This window comes from Pinus tabuliformis, chromosome 4_1 (genome assembly GCF_031772625.1).
Source record: "Pinus tabuliformis cultivar Carrire ecotype Pingquan chromosome 4_1, CPIR1, whole genome shotgun sequence".
NCBI classification, from domain to species: Eukaryota; Viridiplantae; Streptophyta; class Pinopsida; order Pinales; family Pinaceae; genus Pinus; species Pinus tabuliformis.
In genome coordinates this window covers 330,417,666-330,439,051 of record NC_142303.1, presented here as the reverse complement: position 1 = coordinate 330,439,051, position 21,386 = coordinate 330,417,666, and the positions used below count along the sequence as shown (strand labels likewise).

The 21,386-nt window shown below is 37.7% G+C and overlaps 1 protein-coding gene across 2 annotated transcripts in view; it reads left to right on the top strand.

Moving 5' to 3' along the window:
* MHX (magnesium/proton exchanger) overlaps positions 1 to 21,386 on the top strand; it is a 375,411-nt gene that overhangs the window by 95,068 nt on the left and 258,957 nt on the right. For both annotated transcript variants that reach the window (XM_089419722.1, XM_089419723.1), the window contains one exon: positions 7,567 to 7,742. In XM_089419722.1, coding sequence (XP_089275848.1) covers positions 7,567 to 7,742 — 176 coding nt within the window. The remainder of the gene's footprint in view (positions 1 to 7,566; positions 7,743 to 21,386) is intronic.

Below are 21,386 nucleotides of genomic sequence, written 5' to 3'. Positions count from 1 at the left end.
TTCTAGGCCCTCTCTTACACTAGCCCTACTAGGCTTAGCATTGCCCTGTTTTGCCCTAATTTGACCCTTGCCTATTTTTGAAAATTTATAACACTGAAGCTTGGTGTATTTGACAGAAAATTTGGTCATAAGTTGGTGTTTTCAGGTAGCAAATCATTGGAGAAATTTTGACAAGCTTTGGATAAGTGGTCTACAATACCTTGGGCCTAGGTTTTGCTCTCAAAACCGTCATTTCATCTATGTTTTGCTGCAGGTGGAATATATTCTTCATAACAGTGATATAAGTGCCCTAAAATCAGAACTAAGTGATCTAAAAACTCTAAAAATTTCATAATAAAATTTTCCTAAATTTTTGGCCACTTGGGTATTGTGTATCTAGTCTAGATCTAGTTTTTAGCTTGCTGGAATTTCTCTGCATAACTGAATAATCAGATCTGATATTTCTGAATAAACCTCTTAAGAAGTCCTAAAAAAATCATAATTACTTATTGGTAAAGTTGTTTCAAGCATTTGGAAAGTTTTGTGCATATTTTGGGCATAAGTTACTACACTAGCATCCCTCTAATTGTATGCTTTTCTTATTGCTGTAATAAATATTTCCAGATCTGATATATTATTGAATATTGCATCTTAAGGGGGTAAAATTCATTAATTTACATTGGCAAGTCATTAGATTACTCCTTGGTCATCTTATGATTGATATGTTTGACAATTTCTTTGTTCTGAAGTGAGATATTTACTGCTGTCCCATATTGTATCATAAGTAGTTCATCATTTGCTTGGTGCATGTGGTTTATGTTGTTAAGTTCTAACTAGTAACAATTTATTGTCTTGTGATAGATTTTGAGAATTTGTTAACTTGGCACTAAAATCACTCGCACATCTAAGTTCTAATCAAGTAACTTTGGGCATTTGAAATCTAATTGGCCTTGTGGCATTAGCATAAGATCACTATTGGAATATCTTGAAGTAATTGTGGTTGACATCTTATGTTGAGCCTTCAATTGTTATCATTGATTAAGTATCTTGTGGATTGATTTATTGTTTGCACTTTCTTGGTTGTAAGATTGCATTTTGATTTACAAGTACTCTTGTCTTTCAAGAAATATCACAAGTTAAGTACTTAAACCTCAAGCAATCATAACTAAGACTCTCACTCATAATTATTGCATAAGCATTCTAGGTTTAACTTGCACTAAGAACTTACCTCCAAGCATAAGCTTGGTTGATAGAAACCTAGGGCCACCCTTCTCATCTAGCTTGAGGGGCTTAGCAATTCTTCGGTGGTTAACACGGTGACTGTGAAAAATCAGTTACCTGATTCCTACTCAACAACTGATGTTAATTCGATTAAACAATTTGCTTGCTGTGTGCTACGACGAATATCGAATTAAATGCACTGCAACCTACACAAATAAAAATTGTGGAAACTAAATACAACATAGGAGAGAAATAATCATCACACAGATCTACACAATTATTTTTGGACAAATGTCCCCAGAAAATCTCAGTGTGGGAAAATCGGTGCAACAATTGAGGGTTTGTATTATTAAGCAGTAGTTTTCTGAATACAATCTCTGGATGCCTTGCTGGCTATCCAGTACAGAGAATGACTGACAGAAGATTAGTGAGAAATACCTCACACTATCACTAGCAATCTTGACTGATCCAACCACAGAATGGCTAGTCCCTTGCCGCCTCTGCGCAGTCACTGTGTAGGCACAACGTCACAATGTCTAGGGACAACGTCACTCTTTCTGCTGATCGATTTGCCTCTCTATGTCTTCGATTTTGTCCTCCCGGTCTCACACCCTGCCTTTCGACTTCAAAACTTGACCTCTCTAGCAAAAATAGATCTCCTCAAGGCTCTGCGTCAGCCTACATTGCCGAGCGTAGCCTCTGCGTTGCCTCTCCTGGATCTCTCTTTGCGTCCTCTGGTGGGTATTCCCGGATCAGGAAAAACCTCCAATTGAAACTATTTCTGCTCCTCACTGGAAGAAATCACTTCGAACTTCTCTTCGACAACTGCTGCGCTGCTCTCTTCAGAAATTCAATCTTTGATCTCCCACTCGATGTGATTTCCAAATGCCCCTCAAGCCTCTTCTTATAATTCTCCAGTGGAGAATCAATGACCCAGATTAGATTCTAATCAATGCCTCAGATCATTTTGCCTTGATCCTCGTCTTTTTCTAGAAGTTTCACCCACAGTTTGATTAATGCCCCTTAATTATTTTAATTTCCCAAGTTTAGACTTACACACCCATTAAAAATAATTAATTATTTTAATAAAACTGTCTCCGGGTGGAATTTCCCAAAACGATTTTTGGGTATTGTGGAATACATGTGTTTAAGCCTCCCTGCAAATTTTGAGGCTTAGAGCACGTTTGATGCTACCATAAATCAACACTCCCTCTTAGCAAGGAATGTGCTCTAGTAATGCACCTTGCTGAAGCATCACTATGATTTTGTGACATCTCCCTCTGCGTTGCTGATGTCTGACTTCTATGTCCATCAACTACTACGCAAATGCTGCATCTGTACTGTTGCTGGCCCTACCACTGCTAACACTGCATCTGTACTGCAACTCCCTCTCAAATTCTGCATCCGTGCTACTGCTGGCACTGCCACTACCAACACTACATCTGCACTGCAACCTTCTCCAACTGCTGCAGCTACTGCATCAACGGTGGAAAAGCATCCAAAATTACTAAATAGGTGTTTAGTATGATGCATTTGCTGCTAGAGTTCTGATTGCTGCTAGTCTATGTGCTGACCTTCTGAAGCCTCTGTGTTGCTGCTAACTCTGCATTGTGCCAACTGCATTGTTGCCAACTCTGCTCTGCGCTGCTTAGTCTCTGGCGCTCCTAGCCACTGTAATTGTCACTCTGGCACTCCTCTACACCAACTGACACTGGTCCATCCTGCTATTACTGATTTGGGCTCCCGTAGCAAAGTATTGATTCGAGAGGTGGACTCCTCAAGGATTCTGCCCATTTGTAGTTTTTTCGAACTACAGTTCTAGATCACCCCCCCTCTCCCCTGGAGGTATCTAGGCAACCATGGCTAACTCCTCCTCCTCGATCTTTGCGGATGCAGTCTTCAGATCATGCTTCTCGTCCTTGTCCTTCTTGAGAGGACACTGTGTAGCGTACTGACCTAGTTCACCACACTGTAAGCACTTGATCTTCGAAACATCTTTCTTCTTCTTCTGCTGCTCCCGCTGCCCCTTAGATGCAAGGGTTGCATTTTCTTCCTCCTTTGGCTTCGTCCCACTGCTGCTGCTGCTACTATCAAGTTTGCACTTGACTAAGTCTCTCCTCATCTCTTCCCGCTGAAGAGCGGCCCACTTTCCTTTCCAATCCGACAATCTTTCTTTGCCCATGATACTCTGGACAAACACTTGCCATTCTTCTGACACTGAGTTCAAGGAAAACCTCAGCATCTCGGTAGGCTGAGCTGTTGACCCCACAACTGCCAATGAGTCTCGGATTGTTGATTTGGAGTAGCATCGGATGTGCTCTAGCCACGAAATTTGGTGGAGAGGCTAAGGCACATGAGATCTCCAATACCCAGAAAGGGTTTGGGCAAATTCCAAAGAGTTTGGGAGATATTAAAATAATTAATATTTTTAATGGAGTCCCTAAGTCTAAACTTAGGGAGATTAAAATATTAATGTGAATTAATACAAAACTGTGTTAGAATGGTCCAAAAGTCATGGATCAAGCCAGATCTAATCTTAATTGTTGATTAGGGATTTAATCTCGGCTGTTGATCTGTCAATGAGAAAAGTATAAGAGGAGGCTTGAGAGTCACTTCGAGAACACACCAAGAGATCAAGATTTCGACTTTCTGGGGCTGGGTTTGCTGAGAAAGTTGAGAGAGTGATCTGGAGTTGCCGCTAAGGGGTAGTGAATATAGAAGCATAAAGGCTCTGATACCATGTGAAAATTTTTGAATCTAACAAACTAGAAGTCCTACTGCAGTAAACTGATTTGCATTACCTACTTGTATTCTTCATTTAACAAGTTATTTTCAGAATTATTCATAAAATATTAATGCAAATACACTGCAACCTACACCAATATACAGATCAAGTACTGAAAAATAAATGAGACAACCACACAAAGGACACACTTATTTTTGGACTAAATGTCCCTGGAAAAACCCAGTGTGGGAAAACCAGTGCAACAGATATGAGGGTTTTATTATTAAGCAAACTTCTGAATACAACTAGGGTGCCAAATCCAGCTCACCCAATAGAGAATACACCTGGTAGAAGTACCTCTATCAAGAACAGATATTTTGGTGAATCCAACCACTAGATGAACAAACCCCACATGTGATTGCGCTGTCCCCGGTACTGTGCAGTGATGCCTGCTCCAAGCTCTGCGCTGGAACTGCGTCACCTCGTCTAGGAGTTGCGTCACCCTCCCAGTGAACTTTCCCGGCTCAAAAATTGATTTGCTAAACCGCTGCCCAATCTGTCTCACAGTAACCCAAGCACTGCCTCTAAGTGACTGTGTCAACCCTCAAGCCTCTGCATCACCCTTTCTGGTGCTGCGCTGTCAGTCCCTGGTGCTGCTCTGCCTCTCTGCTATGTATTCTCGGCTTTGGACGAAAGTCCCTCTCCCGAATTGCCCCTCTCCGCACTAGAAACTTACTCCGAAATTCTCAGCAAACCACGTCCCAAAATTTCGAACTACCTCAAGTGCTGCTCTTTCTGTGTGTGTTCTCCAACTGACCCCAAGCCTTCCTTTATACTTTTCCTATTGAAAAATCAACGACCGTGATCTAATCTCTAATCAATGATTAAGATTAAATTAGACTTGATCCTCGTCACTTATAAGTTTCTCACCCGTATTTACATTAATTCATTTTAATTATTTTAATTTCCTAAGTTTTAACTTAGGCAACATTAAAAATAATTAATTATTTGAATAACATGCACTCCGGGTGGAATTTCTCCAAATGATTTCCGGGTCTTGGAGATCTCATGTGTTCTAGCTCCTCCACAAAATTTCGAAGCTAGATCACATCCGATACTACCCAAAAATCACATTGGAGAGCCATTCATCTTGCTTCTAAAGAAAACAATCCCCATCATTAGAGTCTTTCCTTTGAATAGGCTCTTGAAATCACTATCCACACACCATAGATATATTTCTCCTAGTGATTTCCTTAATACTAGGACTCCTCCCATTGGTGAAACTCCATAAAGAGTGGGGAGCTTTAGCTGAGGTGATAGTGGGCTATTGCTCCATTGTTGCCTCTTGACCTAGTGGTTGCTCTATAGGAACCCCTCCTAGGACCCTTTCTAGTTTGAGCGGTAATAGGGATGTTTGGGGGACGTTTCCCCATGTTTGCAAAAAAAAGAAACACGAGGAAACTCGAAGGGGGGTGTTTCCTCCCCAAAAAAGAAACGTTTCCTGCATTTCCTAAAAAAATCTTGGTCAGAATCAAAGACAAACTTGGGGAAGAGGGTTAGGCTTTAGGTGTTGGACAATGATTGGTGGGCAAATTGTTCTTATTTGGTGTCATTCTTGGCCCCTATTGTGGAGGTCATTCATTACACTGATTCAAATGCTCTTAGTCTTGGAGAAATCTATGAGACCTTTGATAGCATGTTGGGTCATGTGAAGACAACCATTCAACAGAGGGAGCCCTCATTAGAGTTCTATACATCCCAGATTCGACCCATCATTCAACATAGGTGAGATCGCATGAACACACCTTTGCACATGGCAACATATGCATTAAACCCAAAATGGTATGTTGAAATGCCAAGAGAGTGCCTCCTATTGATGATCTTGAGGTAAAGAATGGAGTCCTTGATGCAATTGCAAAGATGTACAATGAGGATGAGGGGGAAAACTTCGAAGACAATTTGTTCAGTTTGCATCTCTTAGTGGCCCCTTCAACACACATGGTGCTTGGGTAGATCACATAGGTCTAGGCCAAGATGACCCGATTGGTTGGTGGATGATGTATTGGGATGGTGCTCTAGAGCTCAAACATCTAGCTATGCGTTTGTTGTCTCAGTTTGCTAGTTCCTCTGCAACAGAGAGGAATTAGTCCACATATAGCTTCATCCACTCTATCAAGAGGAACAAGCTTACTTCTAGAAGAGTGGAGAAGTTAGTTGCTGTGCACAATTCCCTATGTCTTGACTCTTGACCATAGGAAGACACCTGAGTATTTGAAGGGACCAACAACACGATGGGATGTTGATCTAAAGGATGATGCACAGGTAGATATGGAGGAGGGACTTGATGAGACACAGATGGGGTTGGTTGGTGTGCCACTTAGCATGTTTGAGAATGCGAGTGATTTTGATTCAGATGGTGACATGGTTGATCCTGATTTATTCATGCAACAACTGGATGCAAAGACTAGTGGGGCATTATGTTGAGCAATTATGCTCATTTGTCATTTGATATGTTCTTATGTTATCTGCTTTTCTATTTCAGACTTCAGTCATAGACTTTAGTTTGTTTTGAATCTTCATATATGATATATTAGACTTGACTGTAAAAAATTGAATTTTGATGTATTAGACTTTACTTTTATTTCAATATTTAGTATTCATAGTTGGATCTTCATAAAGGTTTAAACTTTTATTTTCATTGTACAATGTTATAATCACATTTATGATTGTACCATGCTTTTCGTTTTAAATTTGTTTCAGACATATGATTCATTGATTTATTCTTCATGATGTAAGTGTTATATAATGATAAAGATTATTAAATTATAAAATTTCAATGATATATATATAATTTTTTAGTACTTTACTATTTTTGTCGGGGTCCCTTGTGTTAAAGACCCTGACGTGCCCCCACGTTTCCTAAAAATTGGTGGGGAGCTTTTGCATAGGTCGCTCCTCCGTTTTCCCACTCCCCCATCCCCACGTCCCAGAAACTTGGTGGAACATTGTTATATGTCTGTCTGCCTTTTATTCCACCTTAAGTGATTTGTCATAATATGTATGATAGGTTGAATAGGTGGGATAATGAACAGGTGGACATGTTGGTTTTACTACAAGTGCTTGAATAAATGCAAAAGTGCAAACTGTTATTCAATTAATATTATCTTATTTGCTTTCGTCTGTCAAGGTTTGTTACTTTTAACATGTGCAATTTATTTCTATTTGTATTCCAAATTCCCAAACATTAACAAGATAATCAATTTTCTAATGGTATTGACAATAATTTCCAGTAAGAGCAGTGCTCTTTGTCTTTCCTCATACTTGGTTATTTTAATTCTACATTGTCTAGAGTGCTTGTTTTAGTTTGTTGGTGTCATTGCCACTGGATCACGTGTTCTCAAATTTGGTAGTCTGAAGCTTACCATGCTCAAGTTTAAGTTTTAACCTTCTTCCACTTTTTGTTAGACATTTGCTAAGATGCCTAGACACACAAATGTGATTTCGTTTCTTAAATGTAAACTGATCGAAGGATCTAAAGTACTAACATTATATAGGGAGTCTGTGTCCTATGTTAGATTCTCTTAATTGCTCTCAAATTTGAACGTTTACTTAAGGCCTGTTCTTTTTTTCCTGTTTTGTAGGTTTGGGTCCTGCAACACTCGTGGGTTCTGCTGCATTTGACCTCTACCCTATCCATGCCATTTGTGTAGTAGTTCCAAGAGCAGGCACAGTGAAAAAAATCTCAGATTTAGGAGTATGGTTGGTTGAACTTACATGGTCTTTTTGGGCATATGTTTGGCTTTACATAATAATAGAGGTAATTGAGTAGTACTACTTCCATGTTGCATTTACAATGGAAAAGTTGGCTGATTTATAGTTGATAGTATTATTGATTTTTTAACCCAGGAAAATGTTGTGGGGAAACCCAAGGTTGCTTCCCGACATTCATGGATGACATCCTTAGTAAACTTGTTGTTGTACACTGGTGTGCCTAATCCAGGGGGATTCAAACCAGGTATTTACTGGCATGGAACTAGCCAAATGCCCGATGACATTGGCAACAACTGTTTGAGCTAATCCCTTGGGCTACATAGTGTTATAGTTATCACAACTCTACACTTGTTATAATAGAATCTTCCATTTACATCATCTTAATTTTGATTTTTGGACATGTAGTATTTTTGTTATGTTTGTTTGATTCCATGATTAATATTGTATAGTTAAATGTATGATTTAGCAATGTGGATGCTTTTATAAAGGATTAATTATTTGGTGAGATTGAACTAGCAATTTAAGAGTCTAGTTTTTAGCCATATTTGTATAGATTTGTGCTCACATTCAGCTAAATGCTACATCCAATCCTTACTTATCTCTAGTGTGTTTATGGTAACGTTTTTTTTAAACTTGTAATGGACTTGAACATTCTATTATTTGTATATACGTATTGTGGAAGAATACGGATTTCAAAATATAATTCTCTATGATTTGGATCAATCAAGTATCATCATTAAACTATCATTATTATGCTTCTCAAGGAAATTTCATTTAGAGATGTTGCTACCTTGTAGAATATTATTGACCAGCTTAACTTTTTGGAAGGGAAAACATACTTTAATGATGGAATGATCATTAAAATTAAAAACTTCTTGGTGTTTTATTTGCAAAGTTTCTTTAGAGAAAAATCACTGACATTCCAAATAATACTATTATTCTAGAAATTGAAAAATTCAAATGACTGTGAACTTGAAAAACGTTATACGGTTCCCCTTTTAAGTTTCAGAATCATAAGCCATTAAACCACATATTTATTCCAAGAGCCTGGATTGTAGAACATTTAGTAGATTCGAACCGTTAAACTCTCAGATATTCTCTACATTAGGACAGATTTCAAGCCACATAAAATTCCATCAAAATCGTTTTATCATTTCCTGTAGGTCGTTGAGGGATTTATACCAGTGTTTCAATGTGTGTGAACAATAAAGAAAATGAACGCCCAGATATAATGCCAAACTCAATCCTCAAACACGTGTAATCAATGAATGGTGTTGCAATGTGTGTGAGTTGTAGAGGGTTTAGCGTTTAAAGGTTAGAGCATCAATCTGATCTTTAAATAAATTTAGATCACACTAAATTTCAAACTTATGAGTAGATGCCAATGTAATCAGTTAATGAATGAATAAACCAACAATACGTAAACCCTGTTTGATGAACCATTCATTGTAGAATAGCATGCATCGATCTGATAAGTTTGATGTATTAGAGTTTGAAACAAGTGAACGTCACATAAATTTAGCGCCTGTTGACACAAAATCTAGCAAGCCTAAGGAGGGGACACTCAACTAGGATAACACTAGACAAAGGGACAACAATGGGGTAGTGGCCCACTGTCACCACAGCCAAAACCCACTGCTCTTTAAGGAATTTCACTGATGGGAGGAGTCCTAGTATGTGAAAAGGTCATCTAATGGATATTCTAAGGTTGGGGTACAAGGTGACACAATAAGGATTTCTACAAGAAAGGCACAATTTAGGTCCAAGGCTCTAATAGGAGGCAATTTGCTTTCTTGAAGGAGGCCTATTTGATGAGGCACAAGACCTAGGGTTTGATTGATGAGTTGAGTGTTGGTGTAACCAAAGGTCAAGGCTAGGAGAAAGGGCTTCCAACAATGCATATTAGCAAGGCCATGGCTCATGAAACCTTTGAAGAAGCCCCTAAGTTGAAGCAAAACTAGATTAGGGTTCCCCCTTATGGAAAACAACTAGGGCAAGAAAATTATGGACAAGATTGAAGTGGATGCCCACCAAAAGGATACATTTTGTGGGAAATACGGGCAAGAAAATTATGGACAAGATTGAAGTGGATGCCCACCAAAAGGATACATTTTGTGGGAAATACTATTCCCTTGATGTTTAGGCTCTCCAATTTGTAATGTCCCCATTTTTAGTTTCCCTTATGATGTAGTCAGGATGGACTTCCACGGTTGGTGGCAACTAGTTTACAGGAGCAAGATTATGTCATCAGAGGGCCCAAAGTGTTTTAGAGGAGGTTTTATGGGTTTGATGGAGTTTGCTTGCTGTATTTTACCATCGGGGGTAGTTCCACACAATTCATTCTTGGTTCCGTTGCAGTCTGATAAATCCTGTAAAATGGGGTTATTATCAGGGTAATTTAATTAAAAACACTTAAGGTGTTGTGTGGAGGGGATTATTTGGAGAAACACCTTAGTGTAATAGCTTGTTGGAACTAGAACGAAGAGATCTACAGGATAATAAGTAGTTTCTAGTGGCTGGAGAAAATATGGTGGCCGATTAATCATTTCCCAAGATTAAAAGTGACTTTAATTAGTTATTTAATTAAATAAAAAGGGGAAAAGTGCCTAATTAGAGAAAAAGGCCAGAAGGGGAAAAGTGACTTAAACAAAAATAAGTAAAAGTCACTTAAATATGGTAATGGGGAGAATCTTCTAAAATGGCAATAAAATAATAAAATAAATACTTCTAAAAGGTTGGAGAGCCATCCGTCCAAGTCTTTAAAAGGGAGGGAAGCAAATCATTTGGGACATCTTGGATTTGTGTATTTGTCTTTGGTGAGGGTTGGAGAACCTAGTTCTCAGCTTCAGTAGCCCCAGGATGGAAACCCTTGGGTGATTTGATGAGAGTGGACAAAAACCCATCTCATCCCTTAGTGAATTTATTCCGAATTCACAAGAGAAAAGTTTCTCCTAGGCGTCACCCACTTTTGGTGGTTAACAAAAACCATGAGCCAACAACATGTTCCCAAGTGATAATTGTTGGAGAATACTAAAGGTGGTTACAAAAATCGTCAAATGTAGGGGAACGTTCCTCAAAATGGTGAAAATGCAATTAAATGCCACACTTGTGGTCCATGAGAGCTTGAGAATAAGTGCACCCTCCTCAAAATGTGTCAAGAACTCTTCCAAATGGGTGAATGAGGTCAAATGGAGGCCCAAGACCAGGGTGCCTCTCTACTTAACCCCAAAATAATGGAGTAAATCCTTTCCAATCGAAAACATGCCATCCAAGAGGGTGATGTCATCTACATGTGTGGGACGTCAAGCAAGATAAATCAAAGTGCATGTGGCATGTGTGGCTCCTCAAACAAAGTGCTCCATTGAAGAAGTGGTCAACTAGGTTATAACCACTCATATGAACTGGTAACCACTAGTAACCACCTTGTTAATGTCCACCACTAGTAACTAGTAACCTGAATGGAGTACACTAACTCAACTAGATCTTTAGTAGTATGACTTGACCCACTTGATGATACTTCCCCACATGGTACAATGAGACAAAATAATAAAATCTTTATTGTTAAGAGGTGTTATCAGATCATGTGTGATGTTTATTATATTCACAACTAGGTAAGAGACTATCACATTATGTCTAAGAAAGAAACCCACACATGAGATAATAGTACATCAACTGAATAAAGATCGTGCATGAAGTACCATTTGTGAATGCATGCAACATTTGAGGTGTAAGGCATAAGAGTTGATATACCATGGCAGAGTCATTTGAAAAAAACTCATGACGAATGTGAGGTATAGATCATCATATATTTTATGGAAGAATTGGAAGAACAAGCATGAAATGGAAGAAATAAGCAAGAGAGCTCATTCAAGTAGCATCATCACTAAAATAAGTGTCTCTAGAAGTTGTTACCCTGAAGGGGAAATATATGGTATTGAAGTTTTTAGTGGTAATCAGGTTCCCAACATAACAACCAATCTCTGCCCCCCTAGGACACAAAACAAAGTTCTAGACATTATGCACGAGAGCATGGAAGTTTGGAGATTCTAGATGAGAAACATTAAGTTTGAACAAGGTTGAAGGTTTGAAGTTCTGTTAGCATAGAATTTTGCCCCTTCAAAAACTGGATTACGTGATGAATCTGGGATTAAGAAGTTTCTATGCAACACATAGGAAAATCTGCCCTTCATGTCGCTTGCAAATCTCTCTCTCCATTCAGGCCAAAGCTTTCCAACCTCATGGGAATGTCCTTGGTCTAGCATACATAGTTTTCACCTAAAAATATGCAAAATAACACAAAAAAAACAACAATGCAATGGCTGTTTGACCAACAAGTTAGTGGCCAAACGAGTTTATTAAATAAGTTGTGCTTTAAATGGTGGAATAATCTCTAGTGTCAGCGTTTTAAACAGAAAATAAAGTAGATAGAAAGCAAATTTAAATCGCAGATTCAACCAATATAAATGGCTCAATCTTTTTACAATATTGCATAAGATAAACATTAAGACATCGAATAAACTAGAGAGATAGTATAAAGCAAAACTGAGCTTTATTTTGCAAAGGCCAAGAGTCTGGCTGCTCCAAGATGACAATTATAGAACCAATGTGAATGATACTCAGACACAATAGAGTAAAAGCTAGAAGAGAGAAAGAATAATGGAGACGAGTGAAAGAGAGTAATTTTGTTGCTGAAGACAATTCAATTTGAAACCATAGCTTCCATATGTATTTTATAACCCTCTCCCTCCTCTAATTCCTCCAATGTGCACTAGAAATAATAGGAGGTTGAATTCCTCAAAAATGAAAATCAATGCGCATTTCAAAAATTATGTAAAGTCAACTTGCCATCCACAAAACTGAATTAGAGAAGAAAAATTGAATGAAGTGGAACATGATTGAGTTCCATTGAAGAAATTTTGGGTTGTCATGAGATACAAATATCCTTGAACATTATTTTAGCCAATTCATCTTGGGAAAATACATCCTTGAGTATTTTGAGTAAATTCAACTTGGATAAAGATATCCTTGGGGAAATTTTAGCATTTTCGAATTGGTATAAAAATATCTTTGGAGAGACTTAGACTAATTCGATTTGGGTAAATTGAGGGAACTCGAACTAGCTAAAAATTTCTGTGAGGAAATGCACATTAATTTACTAGGATGTGCTTTTTCATTACCTGAGGAGAGAGTGGAGTGAGGTGGAAAAGGAGTGTGAGTTGGAGGAGAGAAACTTGTGAAAATTTCATCTATCATAGCTGTTGTCGCTTGGATTGTACAGGGACCGCAACAACACTCAGGACGGGCACTGTCACTCTGATCCCTGCCCACTCCGTTCTAGCTGTCTCCCAACAACGAGCTATGGGGGGTAGTCCATATGGAATGAGGTGAAGGGAAAACAAGTTGGAAACCAACTTGTCACAGATGAGTGGCCTAGCCAATTGGTTAAATTCGAACAAGATTATTGATTAGATTAAATTTTTAAGTATGAGACCATCAATGGAGTCACAAATTCTTGCTTATAGTAAAATGGAACCAAATGACTAGATGGACACCCGCTACTTAAGATGATTGATTAACCTGAAGGATATGCAAAGCTATGACCTATGTGTGATGCAAAGATCTTGGTTATTTTTAGTTAAATGCATAATCTAGATGTAACCTTCCTTTAACTATTTTGAAGCTGGGCTCCAAGGTAGGTTGTGGGAAGGAGGCCAACAGGAAGCAGGCTAGGACCTAATTAACGATACCTTTTGTTGTGCTCCAATCACCTGCTGCCTTCGACGTTCCAGAGATTGTGACTCCGACGACTGCAAGGTCATCGTGTTAACCACCAAAGAGTTGCGTAGACCCCTCAAGCTAAGTGAGAAGGGTTTCCCTATTTCTCTATCAACCTAGCTTATGCTAGGAGGTAAATTATTAATGCATTCTAAATCTAATATGCCTATACAAGAGATTATGGGTGAGATTATCTTGTGTTAAAATTGCTCAAGTTATTTAAGTACTTATGTGAAATTTGTCTTAACGCAAGAGTACTTAACAATGTTGTGATACAATCTTAAACAAGATAAGTGCTAAGAGATACAAGTGTAAATTTCAAGTAACCAACTTATCCACCAATGATTATTAACACAAGATATTATGCCAATCAACAAGATCAATGTCAGATTCTGAGTGCAAAGATGATATAAGCCAATTTCAAATCTATGACAATTTATATCAGTAGTAAAAATTCAGAAAATTCAGACTTTATCAATGTTATAACAACAATGAGAAAACCACTTCAAATCATGAAATTTGCCTTAGACAAAAATTCTCAATGACCAGCAAATGTAAATTAACTTATTTATCCCACTTTAAAATGATGTATTCAGTGATATTTCAGATCTGATTGTTAGTTTGCCACAGTAAATAACCAAATATCAACAAGTTAAAGATGCCAAAAATAGATGGTCAATATGCCCAAAAAAAGTAAAAATGTATTAGAACTCAAAAATTTCAAATTTGAGGTCTTTTAGGAAGTGTGATTCACAAATTTCAGAATTGATAAATTTATTACAGCAATAAATTAGTGACAGATCAACGAGTTGAAATCTGAAGATGATGCCCAAAATGTTTAAAAATAGCAAGTTTTTACTGGAAATTGAAAATTCAGATTTTTTATTTTTATCAAGAATATGCTTAAGAAATATTTCAGACTTGAATTTCATAGTTATGCAGTAAATTCCAACAAGCTAAAAAGTTAGATCTAGGTCAAATTAAAGATGTTATTGCTCAAGTGGCCAAAACTTGTGAAAATTTAGATTTTGTATTTCTAATTGATCTTGACCAATTAGAATATCATTTTAGGGCTTATATATTAATGATTTGACTGATGTAACAAAATTGAAGCTAAACAAGGGTTTAGAGGTCAAACCCTAGGCCCAAGGCCTTGAAAATCCCATAGTTGAAATTCGTTGAAATTTTGGGATCACGTTGCCGCATGAAAAATATGAATTTCGAAACCTTAAGCCTGTAAAACTGCCAAGTATTTAGCTTGAAAACTTCGGATTAGGGTTTCTGGTCAATTTAGGGAAAAAGAGGCTAAGAAAATGGAGAACAAGGCTAGGGGAGATGAATTTGCAGGGATAAAAGAGCTAGGATGATAGATCAGGGCCCAAAGATGAAGGATAAGGCCTCAAAGAGGCAATGCTATGCCTAATAAGGCTAGTGTTGGGGGTATGGAGGGCTTAGAGGCCTAGGAAGAGCCCTAAGGCCTATGGCCTAAAGGCCAAGGAAAGGGAGTTGCAAGCCCTTAGAGGGGTGCAACCTAGGGAGAGGGGGAGAAGAGGGCCGAGGAGGAAGGCTAAGGGAGGACGGAGAAGGGAGGAAGGCCGAGGAAAGGACACTGAGAGAGGGGAGGGTGAGAGGAAAAGAGGAGGCCACAAGGCCTTTTGGGCCTGCGGCTAGGGTAAAGAAGGGAAGCCGCAACCCCTAAGGGTCACAGCTAGCCCTGGGAGGGCTAGAAACCAAGACGCTGGAGGGAGAAAGGCTGACGTTGAGGCCTAGGAAAGCAAAACCGGGGCTAGAAGCCCTGAAAAGCTTGAAACGCTTGCTCCAATTTTTTTTATGCTTCAACTCTTTGATTTTCTGAAAATTCTTCTGTGGAAACCTTGCAAAAAATTCCAAGAGGCTAGATCTTACCCTCAAGTGCCTAGATCTAGCTCTTTTTCAACTTGACTCCTTGATCTATCCCGCAAAAATAAAATTTACAACACCCAAACCCCAAATATATACAAAATGAATCTAAAAACCACAATCCAAGTTACAAAAATAATTTACAATTTAAATTACAAAATATACACGAGTTTTTAAAATAGATTTTGAGAAAATAGTCTCTATGATATTTTTTTTCCTTGAAAGCTAAAATGCTTCAGAAAAATGAATGCTCACTATAGCCCAAGCGAAGATTCAATCCACCATATAAAACTAGAGATCCAAGCAAAGTAACCCTTGCCCACAATCTGTGAACTTGGAGACCAAGGATTGAGTACTTGCCCACACTATGTATTATTTCAAAATAATAATATAAAGCACCACATAGGAAGCCTGTAGTCAATACATATCACAGATCAATGACAAGAACACCTCGAGTTGCACCTCAAAGTCTTCTATTATAGAAGAAAAAATATTTCCGAGCGAGACAATAGTTTACAAAATGCTTCAACAACAATTCTAGCCATAGATCAAGATGACTAGAGACTCAACTGACTCTCTAATTTATAGATAAATCCTCCAAATGGAAAAATAACAACTAGTTTCTTTGATCCTTGTCAAAATAATCTTGGCCCTTGATAAACACTTCAAGGTTTTTTAATCTTGACCTTTGATGTTTTATTTTTGAGGAATTTTCGAATTTATCATTTAATTCCATTTTAATTAGCTCAAAATTAATTATTTTGAGCTAATTTCCTCAAAAAATTGACTTTGACTTTACTACCAAGGTTAAGGAGTCTAAATTTTATTGAAATATACAATATTCCCATGGTGGAGGACTTTTAAAAATTGATTCTTTCAAGACCCACAAATATTTTCCATTTGGAGAATTTATTTTTCTAAGACAATTTAATTTGGCTCTAATTAATTAATTTTCTGGTTTAGGATTTGATCTGATTTTGCCAGAAAAATTAATTAATTTACACATGAGGGAATTAATTATTTTTCCATCCCTCTAATACATATGATTTTTCATTTACAAGACTCAAAGGAGGAATACACATTTGTCTTAAACCCTGAAGACATAACCCATATGCAACACAATATGATCTAGTAAACCAAGTGATTTGTAATAAAATAATTAAGCCAATTAGCTTAAATTATTCCCAAACCACTTTTACATCAGACTCGACTAAAACACTAGGACTCACTTAATAATTCGACAATAAATTTCACCCTAGCTTTGGGGTTTAAGCTGAAGGGAAAAAACTTCTTTGATTAGCCGTGTCGAAAAACTTAGGTGATCAGCGAGGTTAAAAAATCTCATCGGATGGAATTCGTTGTCAAATTACATAGACTCAAGGTCTACTAAGATCATTTACTTTATATAACTTGCAGAATGGGATGACCATGACACATGGACTGTTGATATGTGATCTGATCCTTGTTGAAAAAAGTTGGTACTTCTGCTTCCCTGGAACTTTGACAATTTGAGTGCAACATCTGGCTCCATATGGGGACACGTTGCTTCCAAGAAGTAACATGAGAATCCCATAATCCTGCATCCAAGGAAACAAAAGTCCATCAAATAGATATCCATTCAACATCGAAATCATCATGCATATATAGAAAATACCACTGGAATAGAAAATCTACTCTAACAAACTGAAATATAAAAGACATAATATAAATGCGTGAAATAAACTATCTAACGACATGAAATAAAAGGGGAATAGGGTTAGAGATACTATACAAAACGATGCCCATGGCATCATATGTCATCGGTGAGGAACAATCTTGGGCATCTGTCCACTGACTGGTAGATCACTCGACTGCTTTTCAGATGTCCCTTGCTGAAGTTTGACCCTCTTAGGTCGGCGTGACTGCTCATCACTACGATGCATATCTCTGTCAGTGTGAAACCTTCTCCTTTTTCTGCTTGGCAGAGGGGATGGGTGGTTGAAAACGTGATATCTCTGACTCAAAGTGAGGCGAATGCTCTTGTGGAACAACCTGTTCATGATTTTCCAACTTCTTAGGAAATTCCACGTGATATCTTCTTTCTACTTCTGTGTACACCCTAACCATGCCACTTGATGCTATTGGAATAGTGGCATAAGGTGAATCTATCTGAATGCATCCTCCTAAATCAGCCGCAAACTACGGAGAGGGAAGCATTCCCCATACATCTGGCGCATCAATGACTGCTATATCTATGGTGATGATTTTGTATGGATACTCTACTAAGGAAACCTGCAAATCTTTAAACACACCAAGGACTTCAACCTCTCTAGAGTCCATTTAACAAATGTTATCATATGGTTTGGAAATTCTTAAGTTTAATTGCTCCATGAATTTCTTGGTCATAACATTCTTAGATGCACCAGAGTCTAGCATGCAATTATGAAGCAATCTGTCATTTATGTCCAAAGTAAGAAAGAATGGCTCATGGTTTTCATTAGTCATATAACAGTTAATGTCTTTTAACTTAATTTCTTCGTCTTGATGATTAATTCCATCATCCTTTTGTTGAAGCATACCCAAAGCCCTGAAGAAAGATGCCCTTTGAGATGGAATTTTTAAAAGTTCAAGTACATGCACATACATCTTAATATTATTTATCCATGCGGTCCAATCCATGTTCAAACTAGATTTGTATCTTTCAGTGAGAACCTGCTTGTTCTGACTTTGACCTTTACCCTTCCTTTGATATGTGTAGCCCTTACTCTTTGCAAGTTCTAGAACTTGTTCCTGAGTCAGTTTATCACCATATGCTTGAGTAATGGGATCCTTTTCTTCATCGAAGGTGTTTATTGCAAAGGTTGAAGAAATCATATTGGCGCATGGGCTTTCACTTGATTCACCTTGACTTGCATTATTATTTTGTTGATATCTACTTTCTTCTAAGATCCTTCTAGCAAAGGCACATGTACTTTCTTCATGAAAACTGTCACAAGGTCTGCAGAAAGGAATAGACTCATCAACTACATTGGCAGACTCAAGCGGTGTAGGAGGCCTTTGATTGTTTGAGGAATTCCTTTTGGCCACTGATTGTTATTGTTACCTCTGTTATTATTATTGTTTCGGGGAGACATACTTTGTATTTGCATCCTGGTATTCCTTTCCATCTGTATTAACTGATTATGCATGTCATTTATTTGCTTGGCATGTTTAATTTCCATATCCCTGACCAGTTTGGTTAATTCTTTGACCGCTTCTAACTCTTCTTTGATTTTGACTAGAACTCTTTCGTAACCAGGGATCTTAGATTTACCTGAAGCCTTTTTATCCTTTTTCTAACTCTCTAGCTGTGTGTTGGGCAAGAACTAAAGTGATAGTATGAGCTCGTCTTATCTCATATTGAACTTCAACATGGTAAGCCTCAAGATATGTTTCCAAGACTATTTTGTCAGGAGGCTTGTAATCCTGAGTCATGTCCCTTAGTAATTTGTTGAACCTTTGGTTAAACTCTACCACTGTTTCATTTTCTTTCTTCTTAATGGTATTGAATTCCTTTACTAAGAACTTTCCTTCCCTCTTATCCCCATATTTGTCTCTGAAGGTGTTGAGGAGGGTTCTCAGAGAATCAAAAGAGTTATCAACTTTGTTGCGGAACCAATCAATCGCACTACTTTCTAATGATAAGACAAATAGTTTCATCCTGACATCTTCATGATTATAGTCCGTAGAATGAGCATATCTGTGGAGGAACAAATCAAATTTATTTATATGTTCTTTAGCACAGATATCATTGTTTCTTTAAAAAATCAGCAATTTGTTCATAGTTGACTCATTTGGTAGATCAAGCAGATACTCCTGGATGTTGGTGAAGTTGCAAGGCCCATAGAAGTCACCCGTGATGTCTTGATTTGGAGGATTGATGAAAAGCAAATGGAGGTCAAGGAGAGCTTCTTGTTTGAGAAAATTTAAACGATCTCTAGAGTGTAACTTGTTTAATTGAGCTCTTAGAACTTGTTGACCACTACGTGTCAACTACCCTTAGCAGTACACCCCCTTTTTCCACAAAAGGGATAGCACCTGATCAACGTGTCCGTACCATTCGACTATCATCATCTGCCCGATCATATTATGTTGTAAACCCAGTCTGCATGTGTAAATTGTAAATAATCTTTGCAGATCTGTATCATGTATGCAATTGCCTAGGTAAACCTAATTTTCTAGTGATGATCTACATTTCGGAAGGTTTTTTGTCTCACCGATCCATGATCGGCAAAGTATTCCTTCAGCCTAACCCCAAAGCCGGAATCGATTTTGTCATTAGAATCTTAGGGGAGTCCTAGTGTGCTAAATCGAGTCTATGTAAAAGTGATTTGGGAATAATCCTAACTATTTGGTTAGGTTATTACAAATTGCTGGATCTACTAGATTATGTTTGTGTCACAGAACTGGGTAGTCTATGAGGGTCTTTGTCAGATGGTTTTTCTCCCCTACGATGTAAAAATGTAAAATCATGATGTAAAATGTATTGGGGGTTAGAAAAATAATTAAACCCCTCATAAGTCCTAGGTCCTAGGTAATTTTTTCCAAAGGCTAAGTTCGAGGGTCCAATAAAAATAATAAAAAAATATAAATAATAAAAAATAAAATAAAATAAAAAATAAATAAAATAAAATGAAATAAAATAATAATAAGTCAAAGTTTTGAGGAAATAAATGCAAAATTTTAATTTTTTATATTAAAATGTGAAATTTCCTCAACATTTAAAATTTTCGACGGATGAGATTAAAAGAGATTTTGATCCTCATCGACGGTCGAGATCACTTTGACATGGATCACTCGAACTAGCCGTTGGGAAATTTTCCTTTAAATAGGGTGTCAGGGGTCATTTGAGATCATTCGATCTGTGAGTCTTGTGCTAAAGAAAGCTCTCTTGTAGTCATTTTTCATGTGCAATAAAGAAAGACTTTGGGGTTGAAATCTTGTTGGTGTTACTCTTCTGGAAATGCTGTAAGATGTTTTATTTCTGTGCATAAATTTAATTTCAGCCATTGATGATAGCTTGATGAAGAGTGATTTTAAACACAGGTATCTTGTTTAGTCACTAGGGTTTGAATGGTAGTTAAATTTCTGAATATAATGGCAGGTATCTCCATTAGATCTGGATTTTAGTATCATTTTCTTCCTCTTTGTTAATGGTTGAAGTAAGTTGTGCGGGAAAATCTTGATTTCAAGATCATCGGGCGTTTAGGGAAGCTCTCAGCTGAACCAGCCAACTCCCGAAAAGGGAATTTCTGAAGAGCCCAGCTGGTTTTGATCCTGGGCTTATCATTAGAATTTTTCTGGTGAATGCATGAAGGGTTTTCTGAAGCACCTCATACTAAATTTAAAATTCTAAAAATATTTCTGTGGCATACTGACAAATCTGGCTATTTAGAGCCTTTAAACTGTGAATATTGTAATTATTTAGCTGGTTTTAGGGTTTTTAGTTTTGTTTCTTGCATATATTGTTTCTAGGTATTCTATTTTTCCATTGCAGGTTACAGGTTTGAAGAGGAGATTTTTGTTTGAAGCCAGATCTAGGCGTTGGAGGGTAAGATTTGGCCTCAGGATCAACGATCGCAGGAGTATTTATTTTAGGTCTGGAGAATTTTTTGTGGGATTTTCATCAAGCAAATCTGAACCCAAAGGATTTGAAATTTTTTTATTAGTTTTTCTGGAGAATTTTGTCATCTGTCTGCGGCTGCCTGGGGTTTCATTTTCATTGAAAAATTTCGAAATTTTATAGGGCCTGCAGTTTTTTGTTGCTGCCACACACGTGGCTTCCTCCCCATGCTGCCAACGCTTCTCCAGATCCACGTCCAGCCTGCAAAACGAATCTGCTGCTACCCATCCTTGCGTGTTACCTTCATTCCCTCAGCCTCCTGCGCAACCTCCTTTCCTTATCCACACAGCTGCACATTGTCTTCAAAATCCCCTCGCTTGAGCAGTAACGTCCTCCATTTGTCACACCAACCCGCAACTCCCTTCTCGATACTGT